This window comes from Yarrowia lipolytica, chromosome 1C (assembly GCF_001761485.1).
Source record: "Yarrowia lipolytica chromosome 1C, complete sequence".
NCBI classification, from domain to species: domain Eukaryota; kingdom Fungi; phylum Ascomycota; class Dipodascomycetes; order Dipodascales; genus Yarrowia; species Yarrowia lipolytica.
In genome coordinates, this window is record NC_090772.1 from 1,412,292 (window position 1) to 1,427,914 (window position 15,623).

Below are 15,623 nucleotides of genomic sequence, written 5' to 3' on the forward strand. Positions count from 1 at the left end.
TCATATTACGACTTTTCGCTCAATGACGGTATTGTATGGAGACGTACCTGTCTGAGAGCGGTAAATGTGGGTTTTGAAAGACAATGAGAGACAGAGACGGTTTTGAATGGGTTATTCGACGTTACCGTTCCACATTTGCCTCTTGGCAAAGGTCAATCGGTCTCTAGTCTCTATTCAAGTCTCTAGTATCATCATCTAGCTGCATTTAGAACCAATATCGGCTTCTAGAACTTGTGCTAGAAATCAGCAGTTAAATACAACCATCATTTTCCCTTGTTGCCATCCCCAAATGCTTCCTCGATTCGACTTCTGCCCCAAAATCCCCCACATTGTTGTTTTGCTGCTGGCTTTGTCAGCCATGGCTAGCAGTGCCAAAATCGCCAGTCCGTTTGTGGACTTTGCGGTCCAGCCGCTCCAGGGACAGATGTGGGACCTATACACTGCCCATTTTCTATTGGACACGACAGGTGGAGTCTCTGTCGGCGACTTTTTTGTGTTTTCGCTGGAGAGCGACAATGAGCTGTTTACGCAGTCCTACGACACGACAATCTGGTCTGGAGACGTCCAGGTGGGTAGACTGAGCTCCGACGAGGCGTGGAACTTTCGATTCGACTTTGCTGAGTATGTTGAAAGACACCCTGATGCGAAGATTTCATTTTCCATCGAGTTTTATTTGGCGGAGCTGGCGCCCAAGTCGGTCAGCAAATGTCAACTAGAGGGGAAGAACATATTCAACAAATACACTTCACCTTTTGTTGACAAAATCAGCCAGTCCCAACTAAATCCCAACTCGGTCAAACTAAAACTGAAGGATGAAACCAAGGAGTTTCAGGCGACTCTCTTAGTCGAGAAACTGCAAGATACCGATATGAAAATGGTCAGAACGGCTCGTGGGGTATTATACACGCAAACTATCATGTTTCACAAGAACCAGCGTCACTTTGAGCTGTTTCTTCGCACTTCTCCTGGTCAATCTTGGGTCGACTTTTCCAGTCCCTTTGACAGTTTGTATTTTGTCGACAATGACGGCAATGTTGTTGATTCCGCCATTACTGCCCGTCCACGTGTTTCGGCTTCCAGAATCCACCTCAAAATTGTCATCCCCTACATGGACGGAGTGGCCGGGATTTTTTTTGCGGCAACTACTCGACTTGGGCTCGAGCCGGGCGTGGTTCATATTTGCGCCACAGTAGCTGCTCAGGGCGAAGCCGCCACGCGGTGCCAGTCTCTCGGGTCGGGTCCGGACGGGGTTCCCGGCGCTCAGGGGTGGGTTGTTGGGGGCGAGAGTCTCGACGATGCCGAAAATCCATTTCAGAGAAGGAATAGGCAGTTTAAGAGAGATATCAAGATTGGCGATTCGAGCGACTCGGGCAGAAACCCGTCCAATGGCAACAATAACGGCCAAGGAAACGCTCCCGGGGGCTACTACGGTCATAACAACGGGTTGGGCAATGGACATCACAATGGCAACAATGACGGCAACAATAATGGCAACATTGACAATGAAGCTGCGACGGGATGGAGAGAGTTGGCAAGTGTCACAAGACCTGGTCCTTGGGTAATTGGACCTGGTGATTCTGTTGCGACGACGGCATCATACTCTCCAGGTTCTCCGACTCTTGGTGGATCGGGTTCGGGTTGGGGCCTTAACCCCGTCCCCACCCAACCCGCCCCAAAACCGATTCCGCCACTTCCCCGAACCCCTCTTCTGAAAACTACGGTCCCTTCTTTGGCCTCTGCTCCGGTTTGGGTCACTTCTCCGGTTTTGGCCTCATCCCCAGTCACAGATATACCCCAGGCCAATCTCGCCGGGTCTCTGCGAGTAGCTGTGATTACATTGTCTCTTCTGGTCTTTCTTGGTTTGATTTTGGTCTTTTGAGGTTGAATATTGATTGTGAATGTATTGGTACTGCTCTGGATGAGTTGTAGCTGAGTCGTAGCTCTGTATCTTTCTGGAGTTATGGACTGCTTTATCGTCGCGAGTATGACCAACATACGTTCCTCTCCGACTTTGCCGTTGTCTGGAGTTGACTTCTGAACTCACTACCACCCATCACCAACTCGACATGTATTTAAATCAGATTCATCTCTTTTTACCACATATGTTGTAGTGCGCAATGTATTAAATCTCAATGCATTTCTGAGGTGCTCTGGATCAACAGGAGATGGACTATCGACTTGAACCAGGGTCTAGGAAGTGGTACAAGAATACATTCACTGAAGAGATGTCTTCTCATAATTATAGAGTGACTCAGTGTGTGTAACGAACTCCATGTCAGACTGGTGGTGATGAAAAGTGTTATCTATCAAGTCAGTAGGACTTGCCAGCACGGATGTGTCAGGTCTTTGCGGGGGTTTCTCTGTCCTTTTCGCCGTTACAATGAACTGGAAACCATTGGTTATCCGAGTAGGTCTGTTTCGAAAACTGGAAACCATTTGTCATCCGAGTCAGACTCATTCCCACATGCACCTGAGATGAGCTATTGCGTTGATTATGCGAGATAACGCATGTCGAGTCTTGGCGAGCTCGTTTCGGAGGTTGACAAAACTTTATTGGTTCATTGGAATTCCGACGGACCTGGCCAGACTGTTTAATCACCCTCGAACTGTCTAAATTGACCAAAAACGTGCTCTTGACTGAGCATTCGAACTGTTAAGCAGTAGGTAAGTGATTACTCGTAGTTGGAATGGCTCATGGATAGTAAATAGATGCTCTTCGAAACTCAGACCGCTCAGGACTGTAATCCAGAAGAGGCAGAATAACAGACGGTTTTCGCCACTCTTCCAGACTAATACTTGTATGTTCGCAACCTCCGAAAACTTGGTGTGTAGTTGTAGTCAAATGAAAGAGATACCGGACTCATATCGAGACAGAGCAATAATAGAGACTTTTAGAGCATTCCCAGGGGCCAATTGATGCCTTCTGATGTCAAATGACTCTGAATATCGTCTATTTCAGTCTCGCTCTGGCTTCCCGGGTCTGTTGTGGTCATTCACATTCCACATGGGCACGAACCCTTGGACCAGCGGAGTCCACTAAACGTTCTAAAACGCCCCGTAACAATCCTCAGAGTGAAAATTATTTTATCACGATCACCAAATATACCCTAGTCTTCTTTCATTGTTCTTAATCGAGCCCAGATCGGTCCTGAAGTTGTTCAAGCCGTATTGATACTACTTGTACAAGTGCCTGCCGACAAGAACAGTACCGTACAAGTACTTGTAGTTGTCCGAATTGGCCCAAATAAATCTTCCAAATATACACTAATTGAAGATTGACTTGTGTTCAAGTCATATTTCCACTGAAATCAGTTGCTCAATCACTTGTGGTTCCAATATGTCACCCATATACAAGTAGAAGTACTGTACTTACTGTTCTTGCACGTCCAAAAGTTGAACTTGAAATATGACAATAGATCGAAATAAAATCCGAATCGTCCGGAATATTGTGTCAAATGAATTTCCGAACCGAGACAAGTCGAACGGTATCACTGAGCGCCCATTGCTGCTCACATATAATCCCACAATAAGAACCAAAATACCAGGGCAAATTCTCCTCAGAACAGCTCAATCTCGCTTTTCCGGTCGTAGATGGAATGAAAATGGTAGGATAATCATTAATAATCTTCATGAATTCCCTTCATCTGTAATATATCGGTATTCTCGCCGTTCTCTATACAAATTGGGTGTCAAGTAAATATCAACAAAACGTAAACAAAACCCAAGTAAATCGAAAAAACCCTATAATTAAATTAAAAAAAAAAAAAAAAAATAAAAATAAAAAAAATAATAATCCATTGACCCAGATTCAAACCCTTGTAGTACAATAATCAATATATAATATATAAAATGTCAGAACTAGTGCAATAAGATGATATATCATTATATATCATTCTAGAACTTGTCCATCATGCTTATCATTCATTAATCTACGCATAACATTGAACCGAGATGGATTAATCCTCCACCGATTCAGAACTCGATTGATTATCCATCGTTCTCCATAGACAGTTCTCCATGGATAGTCCCCCATCGTGCTCCATCGATTAGTCCCCCGTCGAGTTCGCTTACCCCCTCAGAGCTCGCAATCTCTCGTTCAACGAGTCCTCTACCTGGGCCTCAGCCTGGATCTCCCGGGGCGCCGCCTCCATGTTGTGCTGCAACTCGAGACCCGCCTCATCAGCCACCTTCTGCAGCAGCAGGTCCACCTCCTCCTGGGGCCGGGCCTGCGAATCTGCAGCCATAGTCGCGCTCTCCATGTAACTGGCGCTCGCGTCCATGTCCTCAAATTGCTGCTCAAACTTTTCCATTACCATGCTGATCTTTTCGAGATTCATACTTTCCATCGCCCGGTCCATTCCCTTGACCACCTGGGCCATGTTGCCGGTGACAGAGCGCATGGTCGTGGCGGTCTGCACACGTGATGCCACAGACTCCACTCGGGACGCGAGCTTGAGTAGGTTGAGCCGCTCGGATCGCTTGCGCACCGCATTCTGGGCGTACAGAGCAGCAATGTCCTGGTTGCCCTGCTGGATGGCCTTTTTGACCTTGGCCTTTTCCGATTCCTCCTCCTTGGCGGCCTTGTTGGCCTGACGATTGAGCTGTTTGGCAGTGAACTAGATTAGTAACGGTAGCGAGATGCGAATGAATTAATGCGAGTAAGAATTGGCAGCAAGAACTGACAGAACTAGCTGTGACACGCTAACTCAGTCACCTTCCAACGATTGGAGCCGGCACAACAAGTAGATATCCGTCTTGTGAGGGCATGGGGTGTACAGATGGAAACAGCAGACCAATGGACTGTACCAGTGTAAGTCCTGATGAGACTCTGAATATCTACCAAGATCAATGCGCCCAAACTAGTGCCTTTGCTGTAATGGCACTGTTAGTCTGACGCGGATATGTCGCCAGATCAGGACTAGATATCACAGGCCTGAAGAGATCTTCCATTAGAGCTAGCGAGCTCCAGCAGATTTTCGCTGTAGGGACCGCCATAAAAGCTCGTCTGTTCACTGTGGGGATTGCCATCGGAGCTAATCTGTCCACTGTAGGGACATCCACCAGAGCATTGTTCGATTGTTGCGTTTTGATCTGATCTTGTTTGGAATTGTGAGTGGCCAATAGAAAGTGAGAGAGTTGGAGGTGTGCTGGAGTGCAATCTGATAACTATAGTAACCATGGTCACACTGCTTACTCTGGACACGTGACTGAAACTGACAACTGACATTGGCACAACTGGGTGAAAGACACCGTAACTCACACCAGATCATAGTCACCCCTGGTCATTACCACAAGACCACCATTCATCCGCGCAGTCACAACCAAATCAACCGCAACCGACACAAACTGCCCGCTCTCAGCTCCGCTCTCAGCTCCACTACAGGACTAGAAATCACCATTCGACCCCACTGCTTTCATGTCCATAGTCCACCTTCCCGCCGCCATCCGACACAAACGTCCGATTCCACGCCTTCCAGGGGGCACAAAAACACCGTGCATACTCACTTTCAGCTGGAACAACGACTTTTCGAGCCCAGACATGTTGTTGTGGTGGTGTTGTAAGGAGATAGAAAGGTGAAGTGGGCGACGGCGATAATGTCAGCCCAGGGTTAGGGTTGAGGTAAAATTACTTGATGTGCGCAGTTGGAGGGGGGGATATTAAACGAGTTGTGGAGAAGGTAGAGTGATTGAGGAACTTGGAAAATGGGTGACGTAATAGATTGAAGTGGGATTTTTCGATTTTTCTTGTTCTGAGTGCAATTACCTGTTCTGAGAGAAGTCTTGTTCTTTCAACTAGACTGTTAACTAAATCCCCAACTAACTAAACTATTATACTTGAGTTTTTTGGAGGTTGTGTGTTCGAATCTCGGAATCTGACATTTTAAGCACACTTCGAAAAGTCGTTCAATTTACATCAGAATTGTTTTGATTTTTGATTTGAAATGTGTAAATGAAATATGGATTTATTAACCGCTTCAACCGCTTATTTTTACGGTCTGACTTCCGTTCTGGAGCGGCCTCTGAGTCGCCTCATTCTCACAATAGTAAATCAAGTAACCCTAAGTATACTTGACATGTTAGTTACAATAGTTACAGTTACTTCTCTTCCTCTTCACAACGACACAGATATTGATACAGATACCGATACCGATAGTGATACCTCACAAAACCGACACAAACACACGATCGCCGCCCACATGGATTTTTTACTCAAAGACAACTCCTTTCAAGACTATGGAATCGAGCTAGCTCGCAAGGCGGGTTCGGAAATCAAAACATTCGCCACCGAAGAACTGCTGCGTCAATGGACCGATAACGTGGATGATTCAGTAGCCCTACCGGCCCCGAAGCCCAACTCGCCGCTCGTGATGCCGTTTATCTTACTAATCAAAGCGACGTTCCTCGTCCGAGATATGGCTGTGTTCATCACAAACACCATCTACGCGGCTCTGGTGCTTCCTCTAGACATGTCGTTGGTGTTTCTGCACTTTATGGCATCGGGAATGGCCGGAAACACGCCCCAAAATTCCAACATCTTGCCGCTGCACCTCTCACGCGATGTTCTCTGGTCCGGAGTGCCCGTCAGCACAGGACGAGGGTGCAGAGAACTGACGCTGCCCCCATCTCTGGTCACGGTCGACTCTCAGGGCGGCCAAGTGATCCGGGACAACTCGCGGTCTCGTGTTCGTTTCCCCTCGTCGGGTCTGATGGGCGCCTTGACCCGATTTTTCCGACGAGTTCCATTTTTCTCCCGGGCTTTTCCGCAGGTTCAAAGGGTGGAGTCTACGCCGTCTGTTGATTTCCACACAGCAATGGGTTCTTTAAATGATGCACTGAACTCACAGTTGATCCACCGTGCTGCTCCCGTCGTTGTTCAGAAGAGTAATTATTCCAGTTTATAGGGCTAAGAGATGAAGCGGGGAAGGAAGCCCAACGAGGAGGGGGGAATGAGCTTTTAGGAAGAATTCTACGACTCCAGGAAGGTCCAGACTGGTGTTCTGATTGTTTTGTTGTCACAGCATGTTGGGTCCAAATGAGGTCGCCTAACATTTGGTGGAGGCAGAAGTATTGAGACGATCTCAACGATCAAATGATACCATAATTTCTGGCTGTTAATAAAGCTACGATCAACCAGCTTTTGGGGGTAAGAAAGGAGAATGAGCATAACTCGGCATAAAATTTGCTGACATGTCGACAACATTTACAACTGCGGATTGGATCAGATAGATGACGGGGCAAAATGACGGATTGTAGTGTTCAGGGTGACAGAGATTAGATCAGAAGGGTTTAAAGTGACGAGTTCGAGTTCAAAGATCTGAAGGAGACATAAGAGGAGACGTCATGCTCCTGTACAGTACTCGCATCAGAGTGGCAGAAACCAATTAAGTAGTACTTACTGGTCAACAGAGGTGGACAGTTAGACAGCTGACTACTAATGTATAAGATTGACGGTACTGATGGACAGAAGGAGAGTCTGATAGTTGGGCGGGTTGTACTGGAGTTGTCTCCAAGAGTATCTCTCGATTGAGCTGATTTAATAACTCTTCTGGCTAGAGTACATACTGTGGCCATCCAACTGATTCCACTGGACTATACAACTATCAATTCAAGCCAAGAAGGCAATGAATGAACGCGAAACATTCTAAAACCGTCAGTAAACGGCGGGTTTCAACTGTAGTGCATCTCCCCATGTATTTCAGGAGAGATATGTGGCCACGTGATGTCACATGGTCGATGAAGACGGGGGGATGGAGGGTTGATGGAGCAGAGCAGCTCAGCTGCAGTTCCCAGTGCCGGCATAGCCTGTCAAAGGTAACCTGGTGTTCCGAGAGTTCATGTCGGCAATTCCACCGTTTTCTGGTCTCCTCCATCATTCGATATGACTCTGGTCCTTGAAATACCACCGTCTGAGTTGGAGAACTGCTCATTAATCCGATCCAGCAAGTCGAGTGACCAACGAGGACGTCAGCTTGCCTGCCAATAGTCACCAGGACTAGTTTTCGGTCAAGTCATTACCACAAATAAGATCTGAATCTCTGTGCCCGCGTCCACGTTTCCACATCTATCTCCACTCAATCTACCGTCATGGCTTCTTCCGGTTCAGACGTTTGTACTGGATAATGAACTGAGTACACATTTTTTCAGAAAGCCCTGTCTGCGTGACAGTCATTATCGCGACAGGGTCAACTACGGACAGAAGGCCCAGATTTCGTGTTCAAATGTCGTAGCACAGTCCCCTTGTCTGGATCTTTCCTCAGATATTTTCACACAACTCGCACTGGATCCACACACAGCAGTATGGTATCTCGGCACTTCAAGTGTCACTGGTAAAGGGCCCTCAGCCATAACATTTCCATCTGGGTTAGCAAATCCCTTGACTCCGTCTTGAGACTTTTTGTCAAGTAACAGCAGAAACTACGTCATTCTCCGCCTCTGCCCTTTCGGAGACGCAAGGACCGGTTCGGAATCGTTGCCGAAGATTGGCGATCGTTTCCAAAGAGCATTCGATACCCGACGACCGCGACAGGAAATGATCACATGATTTCATCTGATAACTTGAGCTGGTGACAAAGATCGTGTGCATAATCCAGTGAAATCATCCGGTGATACGGAAAGTAACGTGTCTCCTCCCTCCAAAGGTCCTCGTCGTTCGACCAACGTCTGTTGAGTACAATATGCATTTTATCGGGACAAAAACTGCTGGATGGGAATCTTGATTCTATACCCCATCAGTAATTGAACTCGCGGTTTTTCTATCTGACAAACTCGTCTCTAGCTGTCCGTCTGAATTGTAGATCTTGGTTTGAATGTGGAACTTGGCTGGATCAACTCCAACTCGGTGGACACTCATCCGATGAACTCCAATAGTTGACCTATGTGTTTTAACGGCCCCTCTTTGTCTTACCCTTGTCATCATCTCTAGATCTTGTTTCATCTAGTGCTTCCGAGACACGGTCGAAACAGGCGGCGTGGACTTGGGCTATCAATGCGGTTCCACAACAGCTCAACACGGAATGAAAGGTCTCCAAAGAATCCAAGACTTGAAAAAACTGAAGTAATGGAGATGATAAATCCATTGACCATCAAAAACCGCTCCTGGACAGCCAATTGATTCCAAACACGCCCGGCTCCAGTGGGTTGTAAGGTGGGGGCAGCAGTCCACAACACTGACACAATTGCTGACACAATTGGTGACATGATCGTATGTATTTTTTTATATAGAAGTTCATTCAACCTGCGTCAAGAGGTTCAAATGGTGTCTTTGAAGATTTTTTTTTACTAGCTATTACAGGTTTGTTACAAATAAAACTGTCTGGGGTTGCCATCTCCTTAATCGACGAGTAATGAGGGAAGATTCATGAAGAATAGTGTAGATAGCACCACTATTCCAATCATGAAGAAATACCCCAGGCAATTAATGTACCTTCTGTTTGTCTTTTAATCGAGTCATTCCTGTTCAAAAGTTCATACATGGTCTAGTTTTGGTGTTAGCGCGACTAATGTGTCTCAAGCTGGTAAAAAAGAGGTAAATGTGTATAATTCAACCCTCAGGATATAATTCGACCCCGAAAAACCAATTTCAGCATTTTTCCCTCTGTTTTTGCCATTTTTCAACATTATTGTCAAGTTTGGAACATCCAATAACTTGCTTCTAAAATACCCAGAATAAAAACAGAAAAACCAGAGACATGTGCTTGTACTGAAGATGAATTGCTGTAAAATTGGAAAAGTCTAGACCATGTTTTATTTTTCAGGTACAATTAGCGGTGGAAGGTTGTTGTTTTTTTTTTGTTTTTTTTTTGTTTTTTTTGTTTTTTAATTTAATTTAATTTAATTTTTTCCCCTGTTTTTTTCTTACACACACAAAAAAAGAAAAAAACAGTCGGGGCTTCAACAGCTGTGCTCCGATTCAAAATATTAATGCCCGCAAAATGCTCAAATTGTGCACGAGATTGGCGAAATAAATTGGTCTTTTTTGTTTCTGCATATACATTCATTTAAATATATTGTCTGTTCTGAGGGAAGCACTGATAACTACTTCGTTCAACTACTTTATTTAGATATCAACTAAACACTCCATAAAACTCCATTAAACTCCATTAAACTCGACTGTTGAAACCTCCCAAACTCCAATTATACTCCAGCTCGAATCTGACTCTGTTAATTTTTACACGAAATTAATTTCCAATCTGCACCCCAGATATTTCCCGTTTGGGGTAGTATAGACGGAGAGAGGGAGGGCTGGATAACAACGACGATGAATGGCGGTTAATCACGGTTAATCACGGCTAATGACGGTGAATGACGGTGACTAAGATCTCATCGAGATCAAAGTGTGCGTTTCGACAACCTCTTGGACGACTACGACTTCATCCCTCGCCTCGAGTTGTCGATATTACAAAAGCATTTCTGTCAAGATATCGACGTCTCCAGCCTCATGCCCTATACCCCATCCCGACGCTCCGTTTCACAATTTTCCTCATTCGTCAACCATACAAAACCTCATGGCCACTTTTTCAGATTCCCCGATAAGTCGTCTAAAGTATATATAGACCGACTTGAGGAACAGAAAAGAGCCCAAAAGCCTCAGCAACAATGATCCAACTACTCACGCTCGCTTCTCTGGCCCCAGCGTCTCTTCTGGAGGCCCCCATTGGCTACCACCAAGTGGCCGGACAGAACTTCAACACCGTCAAACTATCAGTGGGCTCGCCGGCCCAATCGCTGACTCTGGTACTCGATACGGGATCTTCAGACACGTGGATGCCGGCCCCAAATGTGTCCGGCGCTCTCGATTCTTTCGACCCCACAAAATCATCAACATTTGCCTACAGACAACCCCAGCAGTATTTCGCCATGAGGTACGGGGACGGGGCCTACGCAGGGGGCCACTGGGGCAGTGATACCGTGTCGGTGGGTGCGGCGGAGGTCTCCGGCATGTCTGTCGCCGTTGTGGTGGACACAAACACAGAAATTGGCACCTTTGGCCTTGGTCCGCCGGAGTTGTCGTCTTCTTTGATTCCCAAATTCAACCAGCCGACGTTTAGTTACGATAGTTTTATGGATTTGTTGGGGAGATCAAGTGGAGGATTGAGCGAGTCATCACAATCCATTTTCCTGGATTCAGCTCGTTCCACAATGGTATTTTCCACATGGCTGGCCGGCTCTGAACGCACCGGAGTGCTCACTTTTGGCGGTTATGACAAGAGTCGATACCACGGAGAACTGAACTGGGTGCCGATTGTTTCGGGAATTCATTATCAGGTCCAGAGCGAGACTATTGCAGTCAATGGCGACATCTATTCTCATCCTGGCATCTATCATATTGATACCGGGGCTGAGAGTCTTCATCTGCCGCAAAAGTTGTTTGAACTAGTCGTACGGCAGTTTGGAGGAGCCGTCACTGCCGGCGGCATGATTCCTTGCAATTCGTCTCTTCCCGAAGGCTCTATCACGTTCCGATTTGGCCACGGGTACATTTCTGTTCCGCTTTCCGACCTGGTCAACCCGCTCACTTTTGGAGGAAAACCAGCGCGGGACGAACTTGACCGCGAAATTTGTCGATTCGGAGCTCAGCCAAGCTCTGCCCTCGTTCTTGGAGGAGCCTTTTTGAGATCGGCATATGTGGTTTTCGACTGGGAAAAACAGAGAATTGGTCTGGCCCAGGCTAAGACGACCGTGGGAGATTCGAGAGATTTTGTGGTGGTCAAAAGGGGTCTGAAAGGCGCCAACAGTTCGACAATGGGTCTTCCCCTTCAGGCCAACGAAGCGAGAGGTGTCGATAGATCGGGTCTTCTTATGGTCGTTGGAATGTTGTTTCTTTTTATGTAATTTTGGAAAATAGTGTCATGTATAATTATTGGTGAAAAAAGTGGCAAAGACATGATGGGGAGATGAAAGTGATACAGATAAGATCTGAAAAGCGGGGAGATGATGTTTGATACAAAAAAATATATATATTTTCTATATATATATTTAGGCTACATTGGTCAGGTAAAGGTACAGTACATACAGTACAATCTATTGAAAAGCTACGGAATGTTTCATCAGCAGCAACGATAAGGGTAGTTAGGAGAAAGATATGAACATGGAGACTTCGATTATGTATTTCACCCAGTTTTGTATACAGAATGAACCAATTTTTTCTGTCATATATTGAATAAAATGTTCAAAATTCAGCTAGTTGAGCATTTGATAGGGCCCAAATCATTGAAGGGTGCTTATTCATTGGTTTCGGGGAGCGAATTCGACCAAAGATGGCTGGATATAATAGTTCAATCCGGAGTACAAGCAGATATTTAAAAGTCTTTACTTCAACGTGCAATATGAAAAAATAATCGATGCAAATTTCATAGCAGCTTTCACTATACTTTACATAACCGGGGAGATTATCTACTACACAACTAATAGGGATCTGATTGAAACCGGGAGTTGAGCAATGAAATTATCTGGTCTTGGTGATTTCAACGATATCTATAAATTCACAATTATATAACGGAGAGACTCAAAAACTTCAAGTCATACTTTTCTGTGGCCTCGAAATTAATTTGAAGGATTATTTTGACATTATAAAACAGTGTCAGTTTGGAAATTGACTAAATAGATTAGAAAAATATCTAATGGCACCAATTTGGCATCACGTGATCAATATATCACGACTATATTTATTTCAGCTGACTAATGACGATTGTGTGGGGCGAATCAACCTCAGCAAAGAGACTGGAGTCCTTGAGAAAAGCCAGGGCAATTTGGAGAAGCGAAAGAGGTTATGAATCACGTGAATATAGTGGAACTCCTGAAGAGTCATTCGCGGGTCTCCACGTTTTCCGGGTTGTATGATCCAGACGACTAACTCGGGATGTTATTCGCACAGTATGGGACAATCTTCATAAAAGTTGTTCGAGCCGTTCTATGTAACTATCGTTGAAAGAAACACCAGTATTGCACCAAAACTCTTCTTTCAATACATTTGTCCTCGAAGAAATACAAGTTCCCGCACTTGTCAACACCCTCAGACGACACCAATCACCTACATGCTGTACTCGACAGCCATAAATAAACAATCTATAAACTATGAATATACGAATGTATCATGGAGTACCAGAATGAAATGGGGTAAAGGGGAAAGAGACTGGTTTCGTGAGCACAGGGCTGTCCAAATATCAACAGCCGCAGCGCCCACACCCTCCCGGTCCGACTCACTACTTCTGCAGATGCGTCGACTACTTGTTGAGTTCCGTCTCCTTCAAAATATTCATCCCCTCCAGGGTCAAATTGCCCACAGTTGTCTCCACCAGCGCATCCACGGTAGCATTGAACAGGATTGGCACAGAGCCCGCCCACAACAACTTGCTGGCCACCTTTCGGAAGATGCTGCTGTCAATCACCTCCACGGGAACGTTCTTGGCCTGCACCTTGACATTGTACACGGTCTGGGAGCCCTCGAGGCCCTGGAACGACTCGCAGTCATGCCATTGTTGGATGTGGGCTCGAGCAAAGAGCTGGCCCTCATAGTAGAGGTCATTCACGCCTCGTACTTCAAATGGCAGCATCTCGGTCTGGATCTGGACATTGGAAGGCAACAGAATGGTCGTCTCCACATCTGCATCAATGAACACAGCTCCAGAAGATAGAGAAGCAATGGAAACATGTGTAAACGAAATGTTTCGCAGTAGAGACTCTTGTCTGTCAAGACCAGGAGAGTCTAGAAGCGCCCAGAAATGAGAAAGAGTGTCTGTGAGAGGTCCGGGAAGACGGGGCTGCTGGGGAGATAGGTGGGTACTGTACAGCGACGAGTTTCCATTGATGAAAGCCGTCATAATTTTATCCAGAGTGGAAAGTCGTTGTTTGAGGCCATCGTCGGAGTCAAGTTCGCCAAGGCTGGATTGGGCGAATTTGGGGTCAGAGACAGATCCAGACAAGAGTCTGCTAAGTCTACCGAGCACTCCAACCCGATGGGCCTGCTTGTTCTTCTCCTCATCCTCTTGGCACTCCTTCAACACCTCGCCGCCCTCCTTCATGTCAACTCTCACCTGGATCTCATTCTCGCCCTTGTGCAAATGAAAAGCAGGACTGGTGGCCTCGCCGACAATCACATAGTCCCCTTGAGGCTGGCCCACAAGAATCTTGCGGCTGTTGCCACTGCTCAAATCTGCCTCGCATCGTTTGTGAAACAGGTCCCATTTCAACTCCGGGAAATCTAGCTGGTCCACCAGCGACGTCTTGAGAGCCACCTGGGCGTCCACAGACAGCCTCCCGGGCTCTCCAAACACCCGCATGCCCTTGAGCTTGTAGTCGACAAAGTCCTCCTGGTCAATGTCCTGGTTGATGGTCTGCTGAGAGGTGATCCAGTAAGAGCCCAGTCTCAGCCATCCTCTTCCCAGGCTGATTTTGGCAGTTCCAGAAAGAGTGAATGGCGTGCCGGCAAGCATGAGCTCTCCAAGACGAGCAATGGTGTAGGCGTCGTAATCATGGAGAGTGACCACGGTGTCAATGTCGTTTGTCGCGCTGGGAGACGTGTTGAGATTCAGCTGCGGAACATCCACCAGAGTCACCTGCTCGTAGATGGGCAACGTATCGTTGGGGAAGGTGACACGTGTAATGGTCATGGTTGTGGGTTGGACCACCACATGATCCAGCAGCTTGGCGCCCTGCTTGATCAGAAACCGCGCCAGGTCATGCTCCACCACCTCAAAGTCCATCTGCAGCTCTCCCCTGACTGCTACCGCGATTCCGTCCTTGCCTATCAGGTCCACGATCTTTGTGTCTTTGACCACCATTGTCGTGTTGTCCATCAGGTCGTGCACGCCCAGAATCGAGCCCCGCACCGTCCCCAGAAACACCACCACCGCCACCACCATGAGCAGATACTTGGGCATCTCGCAAAACCACGGGTGGGAGTCATGAGTCCACCACGAGAATCGGTGGGGCCTGGAAGAGCCGGAAAGCAACGGAGTACGTTCACAGGGGGCGTCTGAAGGCACTGGCGCTTGATCCGAGTCGATCGGAGCACTGGTCGTCGAGTTCATGCTGTCGTAGATATAGCAACAAAGTGAAGATGGCGGGCAGTGTTGTAGTGCATGGCGTGCATAATCTAGGGTTAGGGTAAACGAGAGAGAGGGAGGGAGGGGGGCACTTGTTACCAAAACAAAGGTAGGTCTAGATGGACGCTCCAGGCGGGAGACTTTTAGGTCTCGTGACCTGAATATTGCGCTCTACCCCGTCCAGCGTGGCCTTTTTTTTCGGTTCTTTTCCGCCAATTATTTTTTGTTCGATTTATCATCTCGATTCTAGGTGTATGATTACGTAAGGTTGTTCCAGAGTTCGAATCTTAGTTGGGGGGTTGTTTACTTAGAGTTAATGCCGAGGTAAGTTGGGGGAGGAGTTGAGGGAGGAGTTGACGACGACTGTAGTTTTTCACGTAGTGTGTTGGTTTGGCTGGGTTTTGGTGTAGATGGTCTTGATGGTTGTTTCTCTGGTCCCACCAATTTTCAGTCGATTTCTGATCTTGGAACATCTCCAAAAGTGTTATCTCCGTCCTCCGTGGTGGAGTCATAGGAGCTACTATAGTGAGAGTGAGAGTGAGTGTGAGACATGTTATTTTGATTGGCGGGGAGGTTGTG

The 15,623-nt window shown here is 46.7% G+C and overlaps 7 protein-coding genes across 7 annotated transcripts; 4 read left to right on the top strand and 3 right to left on the bottom strand.

Moving 5' to 3' along the window:
* Positions 1-289: 289 nt before the first annotated feature.
* On the top strand, positions 290-1,879 carry YALI1_C14125g (uncharacterized protein; the record flags this gene model as incomplete). Its single annotated transcript, XM_501668.3, has 1 exon — positions 290-1,879. The coding sequence occupies one exon, from the start codon at positions 290-292 to the stop codon at positions 1,877-1,879; it is 1,590 nt and encodes a 529-aa protein (XP_501668.3).
* A 459-nt stretch (positions 1,880-2,338) lies between these two features.
* On the bottom strand, positions 2,339-4,033 carry YALI1_C14147g (uncharacterized protein; the record flags this gene model as incomplete). Its single annotated transcript, XM_068282278.1, has 2 exons — positions 2,339-2,470; positions 3,902-4,033. The coding sequence occupies 2 exons, from the start codon at positions 4,031-4,033 to the stop codon at positions 2,339-2,341; spliced, it is 264 nt and encodes an 87-aa protein (XP_068138379.1).
* Positions 4,034-4,067: 34 nt separating this feature from the next.
* YALI1_C14169g (uncharacterized protein) lies at positions 4,068-5,541 on the bottom strand (the record flags this gene model as incomplete). The annotated part of the gene is made up of 2 exons (XM_501669.4): positions 4,068-4,616; positions 5,506-5,541. The coding sequence occupies 2 exons, from the start codon at positions 5,539-5,541 to the stop codon at positions 4,068-4,070; spliced, it is 585 nt and encodes a 194-aa protein (XP_501669.2).
* Positions 5,542-6,074: 533 nt separating this feature from the next.
* On the top strand, positions 6,075-6,902 carry YALI1_C14183g (uncharacterized protein; the record flags this gene model as incomplete). The annotated part of the gene is made up of 1 exon (XM_501670.3): positions 6,075-6,902. The coding sequence occupies one exon, from the start codon at positions 6,075-6,077 to the stop codon at positions 6,900-6,902; it is 828 nt and encodes a 275-aa protein (XP_501670.3).
* A 3,694-nt stretch (positions 6,903-10,596) lies between these two features.
* YALI1_C14228g (uncharacterized protein) lies at positions 10,597-11,832 on the top strand (the record flags this gene model as incomplete). The annotated part of the gene is made up of 1 exon (XM_002142994.3): positions 10,597-11,832. One exon carries the CDS (start codon positions 10,597-10,599, stop codon positions 11,830-11,832), a length of 1,236 nt encoding a protein of 411 aa, XP_002143030.3.
* Positions 11,833-12,681: 849 nt separating this feature from the next.
* Positions 12,682-12,928, top strand: YALI1_C14249g (uncharacterized protein; the record flags this gene model as incomplete). The annotated part of the gene is made up of 2 exons (XM_068282279.1): positions 12,682-12,831; positions 12,875-12,928. The coding sequence occupies 2 exons, from the start codon at positions 12,682-12,684 to the stop codon at positions 12,926-12,928; spliced, it is 204 nt and encodes a 67-aa protein (XP_068138380.1).
* Positions 12,929-13,223: 295 nt separating this feature from the next.
* On the bottom strand, positions 13,224-15,029 carry YALI1_C14273g (uncharacterized protein; the record flags this gene model as incomplete). Its single annotated transcript, XM_501671.1, has 1 exon — positions 13,224-15,029. One exon carries the CDS (start codon positions 15,027-15,029, stop codon positions 13,224-13,226), a length of 1,806 nt encoding a protein of 601 aa, XP_501671.1.
* Between the last annotated feature and the right edge of the window lie 594 nt (positions 15,030-15,623).